Raw genomic sequence first — 20128 nt, 5'->3', positions numbered from 1 at the left:
AGGGTTGTTTTGGGGTAAGGATTGTGATTATGGTTAGGGTTAGTGATTAGGATTATGGATCAGGTTGGGATTAGGGTTAGGGGTGTGTTGGGGTTAGGGTTGGAGCTAGAATTGGGGGGTTTCCACTGTTTAGGTACATCAGGGGGTCTCCAAACACGACAGCCAATTTTGCGCTCAAAAAGTCAAATGGTGCTCCCTCCCTTCTGAGCTCTGCCGTGCGCCCAAACAGTGGGTTACCCCAACATATGGGGCATCAGCGTACTCGGGATAAATTGGACAACAACTTCTGGTGTCCAATTTCTCTTGTTACCCTTGTGAAAATAAAAACTTGGGGGCTACAAAATCTTTTTTGTGAAAAAAAAAAATATTTTTTATTTTCACGACTCTGCATTCTAAACTTCTGTGAAGCACTTGGGCATTCAAAGTTCTCACCACACATCTATATAAGTTCCTTGGGGGGTCTAGTTTCCAAAATGGGGTCACTTGTGGGGGGTTACTACAGTTTAGGTATATCAGGGGCTCTGCAATCGCAACATAATGCCCACAGACCATTCTATCAAAGTCTGCATTCCAAAAAGGCGCTCCTTCCCTTCCGAGCTCTGCCGTGCGCCCAAACAGTGGTTTACCCCCACATATGGCGCATCAGCGTACTCGGGATAAATTGGACAACAACTATTGCAGTCCAATTTCTCCTGTTACCCTTGTGAAAATAAAAACTTGGGGGCTACAATATCTTTTTTGTGGAAAAAAAAAATATTTTTTATTTTCACGACTCTGCATTCTAAACTTCTGTGAAGCACTTGGGCATTCAAAGTTCTCACCACACATCTAGATAAGTTCCTTGGGGGGTCTAGTTTCCAAAATGGGGTCACTTGTGGAGGGTTTTTACTGGTTAGGTACATCAGGGGCTCTGCAAACGCAACATAATACCCGCAGACCATTCTATCAAAGTCTGCATTCCAAAACGGCGCTCCTTCCTTCCGAGCTCTGCCGTGCGCCCAAACAGTGGTTTACCCTCACATATGGGGTACCAGCATACTCAGGACAAATTGGACAACAACTTTTGGGGTCCAATTTCTCTTGTTACCCTTGTGAAAATAAAAACTTGGGGGCTAAAAAATCTTTTTTGTGGAAAAAAAAAATATTTTTTATTTTCACGGCTCTGCATTATAAACTTCTGTGAAGCACTTGGGCATTCAAAGTGCTCACCCCACATCTAGATAAGTTCCATGGGGGGTCTAGTTTCCAAAATGGTGTCACTTGTGGGGAGTTTCCACTGTTTAGGCACATCAGGGGCTCTCTAAACGTGACATGGCGTCCGATCTCAATTCCAGCCAATTCTGCATTGAAAAAGTCAAACGGCGCTCCTTCACTTCTAAGTTCTGCGGTGCGCCCTAACAGTGGTTTACCCCCACATATGGGGTATTGGCGTATTCAGGAGAAATTGCATAACAAAATTTATGGTTACATTTCTGTTTTTACACTTGTGAAAATAAAAAAAATGTTTCTGAATTAAGATGTTTGCAAAAAAAAGTTAAATGTTCATTTTTTCCTTCCACATTGTTTCAGTTCCTGTGAAGCACGTAAAGGGTTAATAAACTTGTTGAATGTGGTTTTGAGAACCTTGAGGGGTGTAGTTTTTAGAATGGTGTCACACTTCATTATTTTCTATCATATAGACCCCTCAAAATGACTTCAAATGTGATGTGGTCCCTAAAAAAAATGGTGTTGTAAAATGAGAAATTGCTGGTCAACTTTTAACCCTTATAACTCCCTAACAAAAAAAAATTTTGTTTCCAAAATTGTGCTGATGTAAAGTAGACATGTGGGAAATGTTATTTATTAACTATTTTTCATGACATATCTCTCTGATTTAAGGGCATAAAAATACAAAGTTTGAAAATTGCTAAATTTTAAAAATAATCGCAAGTAATATCGAAGAAATGTTACCACTAACATGAAGTACAATATGTCACGAAAAAACAATCTCAGAATCAGCGGGATCTGTTGAAGCGTTCCAGAGTTATAACCTCATAAAGTGACAGTGGTCAGAATTGCAAAAATTGGCCTGGTCATTAAGTTCCAAATTGGCTCTGTCACTAAGGGGTTAAATCAGCCGAGTGTTGCTTTAGCAGTATGCTATGGTTCGTTTGTCATTGTCTTGTTAGAGAATGAACCTCCATCCCAGTCTCAAATCATTGACAGACTGAAGCAGGTTTTGCTCAAGAATATCCCTTTATTTCAGGAATACCCATCATCCCCATGAATCAGACCATTTACCCTGTCCCTTCTGCCGAAAAATATCCCCAGAGGGTGATGGTGCCACCACATTGTTTTACTGTGGGGATGGTGTTTTTGGGGTGATTTGGCACCAGACATAATGCTTACCTTTGTGGCTAAAATGTTCAATTTTAGTCTCATCTGACCACAGCCCCTTCTTCCATACATTTGGAGAGTCTCCAACATGTCTTTTGGCAAACTCAAACGAGCCTTGCAATTTTTGTGCGACGAGTAAAGGCTTTTTTCTGACCACTCTTCCAAAAAGGCCACTTTTATGGAGTTTATAGCTTATTGTGGTTATATGGACACATACTCCAGTCTCTGCTTGGGAACTCTGCAGCTCCTTCAGGTTTATCTTTGGTCTCTGTGCTGCCTCTCTGATTAAAGCCATCCTTTCCTGGGCTCAGATTTTGGGTGAGGTTTATTGTGGTACCACGTTCTTTCCATTTGATAATTGATTTGATGCTGCTCCAGGAGATCATCAGAGATTGGGATATTTTTTTTTTTATAACCAAACCCTGACTTGTGCTTCTCAACAATTTTGCCCCTGTCTTGTTTGGACATCTCCTTGGTCTTCACGGTGTTGTTTGGTTAGTGGTGCCTCTTGCTTAATGGTGTTGCAGCCTCTGTGGCCTTTCACTAAGCATGTGACAGATGAAGGGAATTGCTTGCATCATGAATTTTTAATAGCAAAAGGGGTGAATACATGCCAATTAAAACGTTATTTGATACCATGAATTTAATGTTATGCCTATATTTTTCTTACTTCACCAACTTAACTATTTAGTGCTGATGCATCACACACATCACATATATATATATATAGAGAGAGAGAGAGAGAGATACATATATAGAGATATATATATATAGATATATATATATATATATATATATATATATATATATATATAATTTTTTTGTTCATCTTTTACATTTTAAAAATGACAAAAAGGTAAATTTGCCACTGCAAACATTTGGGCACCCTTGGAGATTTGTGTGCTCAGATAATGTTGACTTAGGTTTCAGACCAGGGTTATGGCTTGTTCACTATTATTGTTAGGAAAGGCTAGGTGATGCAAATTTCCCAGCCTTATAAGAGTAAGTTCACACAGGGCATTTTTGCTACGTTTTTTAACCCCTTTCTGCCATTGGACGTAATATTCTGTCCATGTGGGGTGGGCCTTAATTCCCAAGGACGGAATATTACGTCCAGCGCGATCGGCCGCGCTCACGGGGGGAGTGCGGCCGATTGCGGCCGGGTGTCAGCTGCTTATTGCATCTGACATCCGGCACTATGTGCCAGGAGCGGTCACGGACCGCCCCCGGCACATTAACCCCCGGTACACCGCGATCAAAGATGATCGCGATGTGCCGGCGGTGCCGGGAAGCATCGCGCAGAGAGGGGGCTCCCTGCGGGCTTCCCTGAGACCCCGGCAGCAACACGATGTGATCGCGTTGCTCCGGGGGTCTCTTACCTCCTCCCTGCAGCAAGTCCCGGATCCAAGATGGCCGCGGATCTGGGTCCTGCAGGGAGGGAGGTGGCTTACCAAGTGCCTGCTCAGAGCAGGCACTTGGTAACACTGCAGCGCTCTGAGACAGATCAGTGATCTGCCAGAGTACTGTGCAAACTGGCAGATCACCGATCTGTATTGTCCCCCCCGGGACAAAGTAAAAAAGTTAAAAAAAATTTTTCCAAGTGTGTAAAAAAAAAAAAAAAAAAAAAAAAATTAAAAAATCCTAAATAATGAAAAAAAATAAAATATTATTCCCATAAATACATTTCTTTATCTAAATAAAAAAAACAATAAAAGTACACATATTTAGTATCGTCGCATCCGTAACAACCCGACCTATAAAGCTGTCCCACTAGTTAACCCCTTCAGTAAACACCGTAAGAAAAAAAAAAAAAAAACGAGGCAAAAAACAACGCTTTATTATCGTACCGCCAAACAAAAAGTGGAATAACACGCGATCAAAAAGACGGATATAAATAACCATGGTACCGCTGAAAGCGTCATCTTGTCCCGCAAAAAACGAGCCGCCATACAGCATCATCAGCAAAAAAATAAAAAAGTTATAGTCCTCAGAATAAAGCGATGCAAAAATAATTATTTTTTCTATAAAATAATTTTTATCGTATAAAAGCGCCAAAACATAAAAAAATTATACAAATGAGGTGTCGCTGTAATCGTACTGACCCGACGAATAAAACTGCTTTATCAATTTTACCAAACGCGGAACGGTATAAACGCCTCCCCCAAAAGAAATTCATGAATAGCTGGTTTTTGGTCATTCTGCCTCACAAAAATCGGAATAAAAAGCGATCAAAAAATGTCACGTGCCCGAAAGTGTTATCAATAAAAACGTCAACTCGTCCCGCAAAAAACAAGACCTCACATGACTCTGTGGACCAAAATATGGAAAAATTATAGCTCTCAAAATGTGGTAACGCAAAAAATATTTTTTGCAATAAAAAGCGTCTTTCAGTGTGTGACGGCTGCCAATCATAAAAATCCGCTAAAAAACCCGCTATAAAAGTAAATCAAACCCCCCTTCATCACCCCCTTAGTTAGGGAAAAATAAAAAAATTAAAAAAATGTATTTATTTCCATTTTCCCATTAGGGTTAGGGCTAGGGTTAGGGCTAGGGTTAGGGCTAGGGTTAGGGTTGGGGCTCGGGTTAGGGCTAGGGTTAGGGCTAGGGTTGGGGCTAGGGTTAGGGTTAAGGCTACAGTTAGGGTTGGGGCTAAAGTTAGGGTTAGGGTTTGGATTACATTTGCGGTTGGGATTAGGATTAGGGGTGTGTCTGGGTTAGAGGTGTGGTTAGGGTTACCGTTGGGATTAGGGTTAGGGGTGTGTTTGGATTAGGGTTTCAGTTATAATTGGGGGGTTTCCACTGTTTAGACACATCAGGGGCTCTCCAAACGCGACATGGCGACCGATCTCAATTCCATCCAATTCTGCATTGAAAAAGTAAAACAGTGCTCCTTCCCTTCTGAGCTCTCCCGTGTGCCCAAACAGGAGTTTACCCCAACATATGGGGTATCAGCGTACTCAGGACAAATTGGACAACAACTTTTGGGGTCCAATTTCTCCTGTTACCCTTGGGAAAATACAAAACTGGGGGCTAAAAAATAATTTTGAGGGGAATTTTTTATTTTTTTATTTTCACGACTCTGCGTTATAAACTGTAGTGAAATACTTGGGGGCTCAAAGTTCTCACAACACATCTAGATAAGTTCCTTGGGGGGTCTAGTTTCCAATATGGGGTCACTTGTGGGGGGTTTCTACTGTTTAGGTACATTAGGGGCACTGCAAACACAATGTGACGCCTGCAGACCATTCCATCTAAGTCTGTATTCCAAATGGCGCTCCTTCCCTTCCGAGCCCTCCCATGCGCCCAAACGCTGGTTCTCCCCCACATATGGGGTATCAGCGCACTCAGGACAAATTGCACAACTTTTGGGGTCCAATTTCTCCTGTTACCCTCGGGAAAATACAAAACTGGGGGCTAAAAAATTATTTTTGTGGGAAAAAATTTTTCTTTTATTTTTACGGCTCTGCATTATAAACTTCTGTGAAGCTCTTATTGGGTCAAAGTGCTCACCACACATCTAGACAAGTTCCTTAGGGGGTCTACATTTCAAAATGGTGTCACTTGTGGGGGGTTTCAATGTTTAGGCACATCAGTGGCTCTCCAAACGCAACATGGCGTCCATCTGAATTCCTGTCAATTTTGCATTGAAAGGTCAAACGGCGCTCCTTCCCTTTCGAGCTCTCCCATGCGCCCAAACAATGGTTTACCCCCACATATGTGGTATCAGAGTACTCAGGACAAATTGTGCAACAACTTTTGTGGTCCAATTTCTTCTCTTACCATTGGGAAAATTAACAATTGGGGGCGAAAAGATAATTTTTGTGAAAAAAAAAGATTTTTTATTTTTACGGTTCTGCATTATAAACTTCTGTGAAGCACTTGGTGGGTCAAAGTGCTCACCACACCTCTAGATAAGTTCCTTAGGGGGTCTACTTTCCAAAATGGTGTCACTTGTGGGGGGTTTCAATGTTTAGGCACATCAGTGGCTCTCCAAACGCAACATGGCGTCCCATCTCAATTCCAGTCAATTTTGCATTGAAAAGTCAAATGGTGCTCCTTCCCTTCCGAGCTCTGCCATGCGCCCAAACTGTGGTTAACCCCCACATATTGGGTATCAGCGTACTCAGGACAAATTGTACAACAACGTTTGGGGTCCATTTTCTCCTGTAACCCTTGGTAAAATAAAACAAATTGGAGCTGAAGTAAATTTTTTGTGGAAAAAAGTTAAATGTTAATTTTTATTTAAACATTCCAAAAATTCCTGTGAAGCACCTGAAGGGTTAATAAACTTCTTGAATGTGGTTTTGAGAACCTTGAGGGGTGCAGTTTTTAGAATGGTGTCACACTTGGGTATTTTCTATCATATAGACCCCTCAAAATGACTTCAAATGAGATGTGGTCCCTAAAATAAAATGGTGTTGTAAAAATGAGAAATTGCTGGTCAACTTTTAACCCTTATAACTCCCTAACAAAAAAAAATGTTGGTTCCAAAATTGTGCTGATGTAAAGTAGACATGTGGGAAATGTTACTTATTAAGTATCTTGTGTGACATATCTCTGTGATTTAATTGCATAAAATTCAAAGTTGGAAAATTGCGAAATTTTCAAAATTTTCGCCAAATTTCCGTTTTTTTCACAAATAAACGCAGGTAATATCAAATAAATTTTACCACTATCATGAAGTACAATATGTCACGAGAAAACAATGTCAGAATCACCGGGATCCGTTGAAGCGTTACAGAGTTATAACCTCATAAAGGGACAGTGGTCAGAATTGTAAAAATTGGCCCAGTCCATAACGTGCAAACCACCCTTGGGGGTAAAGGGGTTAATGCTAATTTTCAGCAGCTTTTTACAGTACCAGCAAAGCCTATGAGATTTCAGAAATCTCATGCACACACATTGATTTTTGTGTGATCAGGATTTTGTGCTTTGCAGCGTTTTTTTGGCATAGGGCATGTCACTTCTTTCAGCGTTTTTTCAGGGTTTTTTCAGCGTTTTCTATCCATTGACTTGAATGGATGGTGAAAAAACGCTGAAAATACGCAGGTTGACCTTTCTTGCAGCGTATGTGCTGCAGAAAAGTCAAGGACAGCTGGATGTGACCTCACACTTGGCTCTGCTACATCTAGATGACAGGCTGCATTATGCGTCCATGCAGCCTGTCGTCCAGCAGAGTGGAACCCATTCACTTGAATGGGGGGTCCGACATTAGTGTTTGACACGGTGTCATATGCATGACAGCTCCACAAACACCGCTTCTGATCAGCAGGGAAATCCTCCCAGCCAGTCAGAGAGCCGCGGCTCCCCGCTGTCAGAAGACAGCGTGAGTGCTCAGCTGTGATCGGAGGTATAAACTTCACCTCCAATCACTGGTGTCAGCTGATGGGACTACTGATCCCATCATCTGACACTTGCTAACGCTAATTACAGTGACAGCAGGAGCTGCAGATGGGAGTATTAATAAGCCGCTCCTGCGTGATAAATAAAAACGGTCTGGGTTCCCCCCTAATTTTCAAAACCAGCCAGACAAAACTCACAGCTGGGGGCTGCAACCCTCAGCTGTCAGCTTCAGCAAGGCTAGTTATCAAGAATAGAGGGGTCCCCACGCTTTTTAAATTTTTTTTATTTAAATAAATAATTAAAAAAACAGCGTGGGCTCCCCCCCATTTTTGACAACCAGCCTTGCTAAAGCTCACAGCTAGGGTCTGGTATACTTAGGCTGGTAAGGGGCCATTGATATAGGCCCCCCCCAGCCTAAAAATATCAGCACGCAGCTGCCCAGAAAAGGCGCATCTATTAGATGCACCAATTCTGATGCTTTGCCCAACTCTTCCCACTTGCCCTGTAGCGTGGGCAAGTGGGGTAATATTTGTGGGGTTAATGTCACCTTGCTATTGTAAGGTGACATTAAGCCGAATTAGTAATGGAGAGGCGTCAATAAGACACCTATCCATTACTAATCCTATACAAGTTAAAGGAATAAATAAACACACATGCAGGAAAAAGTATTTTAATGAAATAAAACACCACTCAGTTTTGCAATCTTTTTATTGTTCTGCCATTCCAAGCGAAGCCATCGATCTTCTGTAATAAAAATAAAAAAGCAAAGCTATACTTCCTGATCCATCGTAGTCCGATATAACGAGTGTCCCACGCAGTATCTGGGGGCGATAAAACTTACAACTGGGAGTGCTGCTAATGCGACCACTCCTGGCTGTAAGCTACTAGGGAATGAATGAGACGGAGCGGGTGCAGGCTCAGTAACGAGCGGTGACGTCACCGAGCCTGCGCTCCCACACAGCCTGACCTGAGGTAACCTCTGCACCGTGGGAAAATGCCAGGAAAGAGGTTATCACAGGTAATGTATTGATCTATTCTATCAATCTACAGGAAGTTGTTTTATTTCTCTCTGTGCACTCAACTTTATTGGCACGCACAAAGAGAAAAAAAACGCACCAAAAACGCACCTAAACCTGCATTTTTGGAGCAGCTTCTTTCCTGCCAAGATGATCAGGTTTTGCTGCAGAAATAAACCGCAGCAAAAGCACCCTGTGTGAACTTACCCTAATATGCATAAGCAGCAGGACAAACAAGAAACCAAGAAACTTCTGATCCAGATATTTCAACAGCTCTTTTGGCAGAAACCATGCAAGTTACGGAGATGGCAACTCCCACCAGCCAAAGTGAATGTAGCCGTATGAGATGAATGGTATGGGAGTCCTTGCAGAAAATGACTCTGGATGACGACATCAAGGTTGTCACCCTTGGAAAGGGTAGCAGAGAGAAAATGCCTCTGGAACCATGGGCAGAGACCTTTGCCCCATACCTTACTGGGGAACCGCAGAAAACATACTATGGCCTGGCCTTGCAGACTTAACAGTAAAAGGTGGATTATAAGATGTAAATCGGGATCCCTAGAAGACTGGAGCGTATAGTCTGTTTCCACAAGGGGCCGTGCATAATGATTTGTTGTTTTGTGGTACAAAGTGAAGGAACAGGTAAAAGAGTGCCTCCATAAGGCCCAAGAGGAAAAATTCCTGGGGATTGAATACTCGTGTTAGTGCCCATAGGTGAGAACAAGTTCCTTACCCAGTGAAAGGGACCCTATAGGGTGGATGGTGGAAAAGGTGAGAGAGATCAACCATGAAGTACACCAACCAGGGAAAAGAAAGGCCTTTCCCGTGTATTATTGCAACCCTGGAAGGGTAAGGACCCACCCGAAATTCCTTTCTGGTTGGCCTGGTGAGAAGCCAACATTGTGGGTGTCAAAGTGGCAGGAACTTTGCTGCCTTCTAAAAATCAGCATGACCAAAAATCGGTACCCAAAAATAGGGGCAGGATCTTAGAGATATGAGGTCACCAGCATGAGCTTCACATTCAGGTCAATTTAAAGCCCTGAAGGCTCTGTGTGTTGTCACATGGTGCCCAGTCTCTCGGCTTTGGGCATGGGGGAGGAGGGTATATAGCAAATCCACATAGGCTAGCGTTTAATCCTAATTCTACAGGCTCTGATTATTTTCACCTGGCCAGCTCTGCATATAACCAGGATAGGTGTTCAACTTGATCAGTCAGATCAGAAGAAACTGCACAGACCGTGTGCATCAAACTGCAGATATCACTGGTTACTATGGACGATAGCTCTTTTGTTTGACCGGATTGGGATCAGCTCAGCCATGTCTGAGTAACCTGGGTTTGTGTTGTTTAGTTTACTGCGCATTGACAAGTTTAGGGATTTATGTTCATGGTTTTGTTTGATACTATGTAACCAGTGAAACCTAAACGTTAAAGTGTTTTGAAACAAAAAACAGTGCCTGTGTAAATGCTACCTACTGACTACCTGATGGCGTTAATCCATACAGTATATATATACATATATATATCTGTGTGTATATATATATATGTGTGTGTGTGTGTATATATATATATATATATATATATATATATATATGCAGCATTGTGCGCAGCCTCTTACCTCTGCCCCCCTGCCATCTCCAGAATTAGATCAGTAACACAGGGTGGCCAGCAGTGTGTGCAGCCTCTTCTTACCTCTGCCCCCCTGCCATCTCCAGCATTAGATCAGTGAAACAGGGTGGCCAGCAGTGTGCACAGCCTTTTCTTACCTCTGCCCTCTGCCATCTCCAGCATTAGATCAGTAACAAAGGAGGCAGCAGTGTGCACAGCCTCTTCTTACCTCTGCCCCCCCCCTGCCATCTCCAGAATTAGATCAGTAACACAGGTTGGCCAGCAGTGTGCACAGCCTCTTCTTGCCTCTGCCCCCCTGCCATCTCCAGCATTAGATCAGTAACACAGGGGGGCAGCAGTGTGTGCAGCCTCTTATCTCTGCCCCCCTGCCATCTCCAGCATTAGATCAGTGAAACAGGGTGGCCAGCAGTGTGCACAGCCTTTTCTTACCTCTGCCCTCTGTCATCTCCAGGATTAGATCAGTAACAAAGGGGGGCAGCAGTGTGCATAGCCTCTTCTTACCTCTGCCCCCCCTGCCATCTCCAGCATTAGATCAGTAACACAGGGTGGCCAGCAGTGTGCACAGCCTCTTCTTACCTCTGCCGCCTTGCCATCTCTAGCATTAGATCAGTAACAAAAAGGGCAGAAGTGTGCACAGCCTCTTCTTACCTCTGCCCCCCTGCCATCTCCAGAATTAGATCAGTAACACAGGGTGGCCAGCAGTGTGTGCAGCCTCTTCTTACCTCTGCCCCCCTGCCATCTCCAGCATTAGATCAGTAACACAAGGGGGCAGGTGTGTGCAGCCTCTTCTTATCTCTGCCCCCTGCCATCGCCAGCATTAGATCAGTGAAACAGGGTGGCCAGCAGTGTGCACAGCCTTTTCTTACCTCTGCCCTCTGTCATCTCCAGGATTAGATCAGTAACAAAGGGGGGCAGCAGTGTGCATAGCCTCTTCTTACCTCTGCCCCCCCTGCCATCTCCAGCATTAGATCAGTAACACAGGGTGGCCAGCAGTGTGCACAGCCTCTTCTTACCTCTGCCGCCCTGCCATCTCTAGCATTAGATCAGTAACATAAAGGGCAGAAGTGTGCACAGCCTCTTCTTACCTCTGCCCCCCTGCCATCTCCAGAATTAGATCAGTAACACAGGGTGGCCAGCAGTGTGCACAGCCTCTTCTTACCTCTGCCCGCCTGCCATCTCTAGCATTAGATCAGTAACAAAGGGGGCAGAAGTGTGCACAGCCTCTTCTTACCTCTGCCCCCCTGCCATCTCCAGCATTAGATCAGAAACACAGGGTGGCCAGCAGTGTGTGCAGCCTCTTCTTACCTCTGCCCCCTGCCATCTCCAGCATTAGATCAGTAACACAGGGGGGCAGCAGTATGCGCAGCCTCTTCTTATCTCTGCCCCCCTGCCATCTCCAGTAAGAAGAGGCTGTGCACACTGCTGCCCCCTTTGTTACTGATCTAATAATGGAGATGGCAGGGGGCACAGGTAAGAAGAGGTTGTGCACACTGCTGTCCCCCTGTGTTACTGAACTAATGCTGGAGATGGCAGGGGCACAGGTAAGAAGAGGCTGTGCACACTGCTGGCCACCCTGTGTTACTGATCTATTGCTGGAGATGGTAGGGGGCAGAGGTAAGAAGAGGCTGTGCACACTGCTGTCCCCCTGTGTTACTGATCTAATGCTGGAGATGGCAGGGGGGGGGGGCTTTTTTTTCAATTCCTGGAGATCCCCTTTTAGTATTGAAGCACTCGTATGCCCCAGGTCACCTCTGCACACTGATACCTGACATAAAGACAGATATTAGGAGTAGCAGATCTGTTAGCAGGAAGATGGTTTCAGGGTGTCAATAATAAAGGAAAAATGACTGAAGTATAAGTAAGAGTACCTAAATATTCTAATCTAGACCTGTTTAGTGGATGCTGTGCTGCAGGGAGGCTTTACATTATTACGCTCGGAATGTTATGTTCTTTCACAATTTAATGGCCGTGTCTTCTTTATTGTAGCATACATCACCTTGCACCATTTAATACCTTTATCTCACTTGAAGAACTGGACCTAAGTGCCAACTGTTTATCAGGTATGTGTTTTATTACATATCTATTATGTAGATTGTACGTTTATTTTTCCTATATTAGACTAAGGTCATCATTGATCTCTCACATTTCTAAGTACGAGGTCGTGATGGGTCGTGGGCCCATGAAAGGACAGGGTGAATACATTCCATTAGTATTTGCCCTGAGAACCTCGGTGCTGCAGGACACCATGACTGGATCACTACTATTTCTACCGTCTTTTTATTTTCCAGAGCTAGCCGCTGTATCCCAATGGCTGGAAGGATGCACACACTTAAGAAAACTCTTGATTAGCAAGAATCCATTTCTACAAGAACATAACTGGAGGTGAGATCATCAATATTCTGCGTTATGCAACGCTAAACTTAGGATGTTAAATAGAAAATGTCAGGTTTTATTTCAATCTATCATTGTATATTTTTACACTTGAAGGATATATATTTATATAAGCTCAAAGAGTATATTTCATGTTAGTACATCATTCATAGACATTTGCTAAGAATATTGTGCATTATGTATTTCACAATTTGACCAGCAGGTGTCACCAGAACAAGCCTCTCCATTTATGGCTTCAGTACCTGTTGCTTGAACAGCAGATGTCCCCCTAATCCTTTCTTCGGCCAAAGCTGGCTTTTCCCTTGCTTGCAATACTTCCTTTTCACCAGCAGATGGTGCCATGTTTGCATATCTATCGATATCTTCTGTGCTTATTGTATTTTTTTCCTATTACTATTCCCTTGTTTTTTTTTTGTCCTCCCCAAATATGAGTAAAGGCCAACTTAGTCTACCATTAAATTATATCTGGTAGGCTTCAATCATACTTTTGTTATGCCTGTTTTTGTTTTGAGGATCAAACGGAATTCATGTGCAAAATGGATCTTCTGCATAACTGACGCAAATGGAAGCAGAAGGGAACGATTGATTATTAAGGTGTCTGTCTGGGTCACGTTAAGTGTCTTTTTTAAGCCAGAAAAATCTATGGAGAATTTTTTAATTTTTTTTTTCCCATTATGAAAACAGATATTTGAGAACCCATTAAAAAGGGTTCCCTCTACTACCGTTGGCGTCAGTTACGCGATAGATACGATTTGGACATTAATTCCATTTTTTTGTTCCATAAAACAAAATGGGCAAAAAAACTGTTTGAACAGAAGTGTGAATGTAGCCTAAAATCTAATAAACGGACTCCATGCTTCGCAACATCCAACACTACTTTGAAGCATCCAGCAAGGTTTTCCTTGGTGGATGAACTGCAATGTCCACAAATTGTTCTTCTATATTCACTCGAGAATAATTCAGTTCAGTTCTGTTTCAGATGGGTTTGGACATTTTTTTCTTCGGATTTTAAAGGGAATCTGTCAGCAGATTTTTGATACCTCATCTAAGAGCACCCTGATGTAGGCAAATAGAAGCGGAATCTAACAATGTATCACTTAGATTACTGGGTTCAGCCGTTCTGACACAATCAGAGCTTTTACATTTAGAGTGAAGCAGAGCTGAGAAAGCTAGCCCCGCCCACACCATGCTCTACATGTACAAAGTCCATAGACAGTGAGCTGCTTATCACAGGAGGGGGCGGAGTCTGACTAGCCTGGCAATGTTAATCTCTCAGTGATAAATCCTTCACAGTTCGCAAACCGCACGTACTGAGACAAGTGAAACATCCCTGAATTCTGTGTTTCAGCCTCTATCTCCTGCTGTCTTCAGATTACATAGGAAAAACCTACTGACAGATTCCATTGAAATGTTAGGGGGCAGCAATGCTATGCTGTAAGACTAGGTGCATGTAAGAATAAAAGCCCAGCGAATAGAAATGTATGGGCTTAGCTTTAGACATTACACCCTGGTTATAGTTCTAAAATGTGACAATAATGTCCGACAGTAACACTACACATGATTGGAGCTTATTACCTTAATCATTTTGGTCTTTTTACCATCATTGATGGCTATCATGTGCATGGACATATATTTTACACTTCGACTGATACAGTTTCACGTGTCTCATTATATTCGTTAATTCATTATCTATTGTTCAGCACACCGGTCTACATCCTTGAGGCTTATAAGGAATTATTTTTAGTTTTCCAGTGGTGATTTGTTCAGAAAACCCCTGTACCCTGGATACAGTTTGTATAAAAAAAACAGTTCTTGACTCAGCAGGTCCTGCTTTTTAAAGAGAACCTGCCAGCAGGATTGTGCATAGTAACCTACACACCGTGTCAGGTCGGCGCCATTATACTAATTACAGTGACCCCTTGGGTGATGAAATCCGTCTTGTGGTTGTTGTTGAATCTTTACTTTCAGTATTGAGTTAATGATATGCTCGTGCTCCGGGGCGGCCTGTGAGGGGTCTTCATGTGGTGCTCTGATTAGGTATTCATGACCTGTCCCCTAGTTTACATAATGAATATTTGTACATATTGCCAAAAATAACCCCCTTCTGCAGTCGGGTGTCGGCCGTGACGCCTGCGCTTCAGCATAATCGCATGTTTAGTGTGTTATTAATAAATGTGCTTGAGGTTATCCTGACTGTATAAAAAAATCCATTTTAAAACAGTATCAGCTGTCGGTGTATATAGAGGTGATCCGATAGCTGTTAATTGAGCGCATTGTTGTGAATTCTGTTGTCGGGCTCCCTCCTGTGGTCATGAATGGTACTTCGGCTGGTTCTATCCATGGAATTCCTCTGGTGGCTGTGGGTGTTTCTGAGTTTCCTTCCACAGGTGACGAGGTTAATTCGTTAGCTGGCTGCTCTATTTAACTCCACTTAGATCTTTGCTCCATGCCACCTGTCAATGTTCCAGTATTGGTCTAGTTCACTCCTGGATCGTTCTTGTGACCTGTCTTCCCAGCAGAAGCTAGTTCCTGCTTGTTTTTCTTGGGTTTGCTATTGTTCTGTCCAGCTTGCTATTTTTATTGTTGTTTTGCTTGCTGGAAGCTCTGGGACGCAGAGGGAGCGCCTCCGCACCGTGAGTCGGTGCGGAGGGTCTTTTTGCGCCACGCAGCAACCTTTCCTATCCTCGGTCTGTTCAGTAAGTCGGGCCTCACTTTGCTAAATCTATTTCATCTCTGTGTTTGTATTTTCATCTTTACTCACAGTCATTATATGTGGGGGGCTGCCTTTTCCTTTGGGGAATTTCTCTGAGGCTAGGTAGGCTTTATTTTTCTATCTTCAGGGCTAGCTAGTTTCTGAGGCTGTGACGAGTTGCATAGGGAGCGTTAGGAGCAATCCACGGCTATTTCTAGTGTGTGTGATAGGATTAGGGATTGCGGTCAGCAGAGTTCCCACGTCCCAGAGCTCGTCCTTATTATCAGTAACTATCAGGTCATTCCGTGTGCTCTTAACCACCAGGTCCATTATTGTCCTGACCACCAGGTCATAACAGTACAGGTGGCCCAAAGTACTAATGCATCTTAATAGAGGGATAAGAGAAGTTCTGAGACCATTTTTTTTTCTTTGCAGTGTGTTTTGTCTCTCTTTTCCCCTTTACCTCTGGGTGGTTCAGGACACAGGTGTAAACATGGACATTCAAGGTCTGTCCTCTTGGATGGATAATCTCACTACAAGGGTACAAAACATTCAAGATTTTGTGGTTCAGAATCCGATGTCAGAGCCTAGGATTCCAATTCCTGATTTGTTTTTTGGTGATAGATCTAGGTTCTTGAATTTCAAAAATAATTGTAAATTGTTTCTTGCCTTGAAACCTCGCTCCTCAGGTGACCCTGTTCAACAAGTAAAGATCATTATTTCTTTGTTACGTGATGACCCTCAAGACTGGGCATTTTCCCTTGCGCCAGGAGATCCGGCATTGCGTGATGTTGATGCGTTTTTCCTGGCGCTTGGATTGCTTTATGATGAACCTAATTCAGTGGATCAGGCAGAAAAAATCTTGCTGGCTCTGTGTCAGGGTCAGGATGAAGCGGAGATATATTGTCAGAAGTTAAGAAAGTGGTCTGTGCTCACTCAGTGGAATGAATGTGCCCTGGCAGCAATCTTCAGAAAGGGTCTCTCTGAAGCCCTTAAGGATGTCATGGTGGGATTTCCCATGCCTGCTGGTCTGAATGAGTCTATGTCTTTGGCCATTCAGATCGATCGACGCTTGCGTGAGCGTCAAGCTGTGCACCATTTGGCGGTACTATCTGAGCATGGGCCTGAGCCTATGCAATGTGATAGGACTTTGACCAGAGCTGAACGGCAAGAACACAGACGTCGGAATGGGCTGTGTTTTTACTGTGGTGATTCCACTCATGCTATTTCCGATTGTCCTAAGCGCACTAAGCAGTTCGCTAGGTCTGCCACCATTGGTACGGTACAGTCTAAATTTCTATTGTCCGTTACTCTGATTTGCTCTTTGTCATCCTATTCTGTTATGGCATTTGTGGATTCAGGCGCTGCCCTGAATTTGATGGACTTGGAGTATGCTAGGCGCTGTGGTTTTTTCTTGGAGCCCTTGCAGTATCCTATTCCATTTAGAGGAATTGATGCTACGCCTTTGGCCAAGAATAAGCCTCAGTACTGGACCCAATTGACCATGTGCATGGCTCCTGCACATCAGGAGGATATCCGCTTTCTGGTGTTGCATAATCTGCATGATGTGGTCGTTTTGGGGTTGCCATGGCTACAGGTTCATAATCCAGTATTGGACTGGAAATCTATGTCTGTTGCCAGGGGGTACATGGTGATGTTCCATTTTTGTCTATTTCGTCTTCCACTCCTTCTGAAGTTCCAGAGTTTTTGTCGGATTATCGGGATGTATTTGATGAGCCCAAAGCCAGTGCCCTACCTCCTCATAGGGATTGCGATTGTGCAATTAATTTGATTCCTGGTAGTAAGTTTCCTAAGGGCCGATTGTTCAATTTATCTGTGCCAGAACACGCCGCTATGCGGAGTTATATAAAGGAATCCTTGGAGAAAGGCCATATTCGCCCGTCGTCATCACCGTTAGGAGCAGGGTTCTTTTTTGTGGCCAAGAAGGATGGTTCTTTGAGACCTTGTATTGATTACCGCCTTCTTAATAAAATTACAGTCAAATTTCAGTATCCTTTGCCGTTGCTGTCTGATTTGTTTGCTCGTATTAAAGGGGCTAGTTGGTTCACCAAGATAGATCTTCGAGGGGCGTATAATCTTGTGCGTATTAAACAAGGCGATGAATGGAAAACAGCATTTAATACGCCCGAGGGCCATTTTGAGTACCTGGTTATGCCATTCGGGCTTTCCAATGCTCCATCAGTATTTCAGTCCTTTTATGCATGACATCTTCCGAGAGTACCTGGATAAATTCCTGATTGTGTATTTGGATGATATTTTGGTCTTTTCGGATGATTGGGAGTCTCATGTGAAGCAGGTCAGAATGGTGTTCCAGGTCCTTCGTGCGAATTCCTTGTTTGTGAAGGGGTCAAAGTGTCTCTTTGGAGTTAAGAAGGTTTCATTTTTGGGGTTAATTTTTTCCCCTTCTACTATCGAGATGGACCCTGTTAAAGTCCAGGCCATTTACGATTGGACTCAGCCGACATCTGTGAAGAGCCTGCAAAAGTTCCTGGGCTTTGCTAATTTTTATCGGCGCTTCATCGCTAATTTTTCTAGTATTGCTAAACCGTTGACTGATTTGACCAAGAAGGGTGCTGATGTGGTCAATTGGTCTTCTGCAGCTATAGAGGCTTTTCAGGAGTTGAAGCGTCGTTTTTCTTCTGCCCCTGTGTTGTGCCAGCCAGATGTTTCGCTCCCGTTTCAGGTTGAGGTTGATGCTTCTGAGATTGGAGCACGGGCTGTTTTGTCGCAAAGAAGTTCTGATGGCTCGGTGATGAAGCCATGTGCTTTCTTTTCTAGAAAGTTTTCGCCTGCTGAGCGCAATTATGATGTTGGTAATCGAGAGTTGTTGGCCATGAAGTGGGCATTCGAGGAGTGGCGTCATTGGCTTGAAGGAGCCAAGCATCGCGTGGTGGTCTTGACAGATCACAAGAATTTGACTTATCTTGAGTCTGCCAAATGGTTGAATCCGAGACAGGCTCGATGGCCGTTATTTTTCTCCCGTTTTGATTTTGTGGTTTCGTACCTTCCGGGCTCTAAGAATGTGAAGGCTGACGCCCTGTCAAGGAGTTTTGTGCCTGACTCTCCGGGTGTTCCTGAGCCGGCGGGTATTCTCAAAGAGGGGGTAATTTTGTCTGCCATCTCCCCTGATTTGCGGCGGGTGCTGCAAGAATTTCAGGCTGATAGACCTGACCGTTGCCCAGCGGAGAAACTGTTTGTCCCTGATAGATGGACTAGTAGAGTTATCTCTGAGATTCATTGTTCAGTGTTGGCTGGGCATCCTGGAATCTTTGGTACCAGAGATTTGGTGGCTAGATCCTTTTGGTGGCCGTCTTTGTCACGGGATGTGCGTTCTTTTGTGCAGTCCTGTGGGACTTGTGCTCGGGCTAAGCCCTGCTGTTATCGTGCCAGTGGGTTGCTTTTGCCCTTGCCGGTCCCGAAGAGGCCCTGGACGCATATTTCTATGGATTTTATTTCGGATCTCCCCGTCTCTCAAAAGATGTCGGTCATTTGGGTGGTTTGTGATCGCTTTTCTAAGATGGTCCATTTGGTACCTTTGTCTAAATTGCCTTCCTCCTCTGATTTGGTGCCATTATTTTTCCAGCATGTGGTTCGTTTACATGGTATCCCGGAGAACATCGTTTCTGACAGAGGTTCCCAGTTTGTTTCGAGGTTTTGGCAATCCTTTTGTGGTAGGATGGGCATTGATTTGTCTTTTTCCTCGGCTTTCCATCCTCAGACAAATGGCCAAACCGAACGAACTAATCAGACTTTGGAAACATATCTGAGATGCTTTGTTTCTGCTGATCAGGATGATTGGGTGTCCTTTTTGCCATTGGCTGAGCTCGCCCTTAATAATCGGGCCAGCTCGGCTACTTTGGTTTCGCCGTTTTTCTGCAATTCTGGTTTCCATCCTCGTTTCTCTTCAGGGCAGGTAGAGTCTTCGGACTGTCCTGGTGTAGATACTGTGGTGGATAGGTTGCAGCAGATTTGGACTCATGTGGTGGACAATTTGACATTGTCTTAGGAGAAGGCTCAACATTTCGCTAACCGCTGGCGCTGTGTGGGTCCCCGACTTCGTGTTGGGGATTTGGTTTGGTTGTCGTCTCGTTATGTTCCTATGATGGTTTACTCTCCTAAGTTTAAGCCTCGTTTCATTGGTCCGTATAAGATTTCGGAGGTTATCAATCCTGTGTCATTTCGTTTGGCCCTTCCTGCTTCTTTTGCCATCCATAATGTGTTCCATAGGTCGTTATTGCGGAGATACGTGGCGCCTGTGGTTCCATCCGTTGATCCTCCTGCCCCGATGTTGGTTGAGGGGGAGTTGGAGTATGTGGTGGAGAAGATTTTGGATTCTCGTATTTTGAGACGGAAACTCCAGTACCTGGTCAAGTGGAAGGGTTATGGTCAGGAAGATAATTCCTGGGTTTTTGCCTCTGATGTTCATGCTGCCGATCTGGTTCGTGCCTTTCATTTGGCTCATCCTGGTCGGCCTGGGGGCTCTGGTGAGGGTTCAGTGACCCCTCCTCAAGGGGGGGGTACTGTTGTGAATTCTGTTGTCCGGCTCCCTCCTGTGGTCATGAATGGTATTTCGGCTGGTTCTATCCATGGAATTCCTCTGGTGGCTGTGGGTGTTTCTGAGTTTCCTTCCACAGGTGACGAGGTTAATTCGTTAGCTGGCTG

General features: G+C 43.9%; 1 protein-coding gene across 1 annotated transcript in view; it reads left to right on the top strand.

Moving 5' to 3' along the window:
- Positions 1-20128, top strand: part of LRRIQ1 (leucine rich repeats and IQ motif containing 1) — a 269506-nt gene that overhangs the window by 94486 nt on the left and 154892 nt on the right. The window contains exons 12-13 of the mRNA XM_069764400.1: positions 12349-12422; positions 12651-12744. Of these exons, the coding sequence (XP_069620501.1) occupies positions 12349-12422; positions 12651-12744 (168 nt within the window). The remainder of the gene's footprint in view (positions 1-12348; positions 12423-12650; positions 12745-20128) is intronic.

Source organism: Ranitomeya imitator, chromosome 4 (genome assembly GCF_032444005.1).
Source record: "Ranitomeya imitator isolate aRanImi1 chromosome 4, aRanImi1.pri, whole genome shotgun sequence".
Taxonomy (NCBI): Eukaryota; Metazoa; Chordata; class Amphibia; order Anura; family Dendrobatidae; genus Ranitomeya; species Ranitomeya imitator.
The sequence above is the reverse complement of the archived record's forward strand: the minus strand, read 5'-3'. Positions and strand labels throughout refer to the sequence as shown.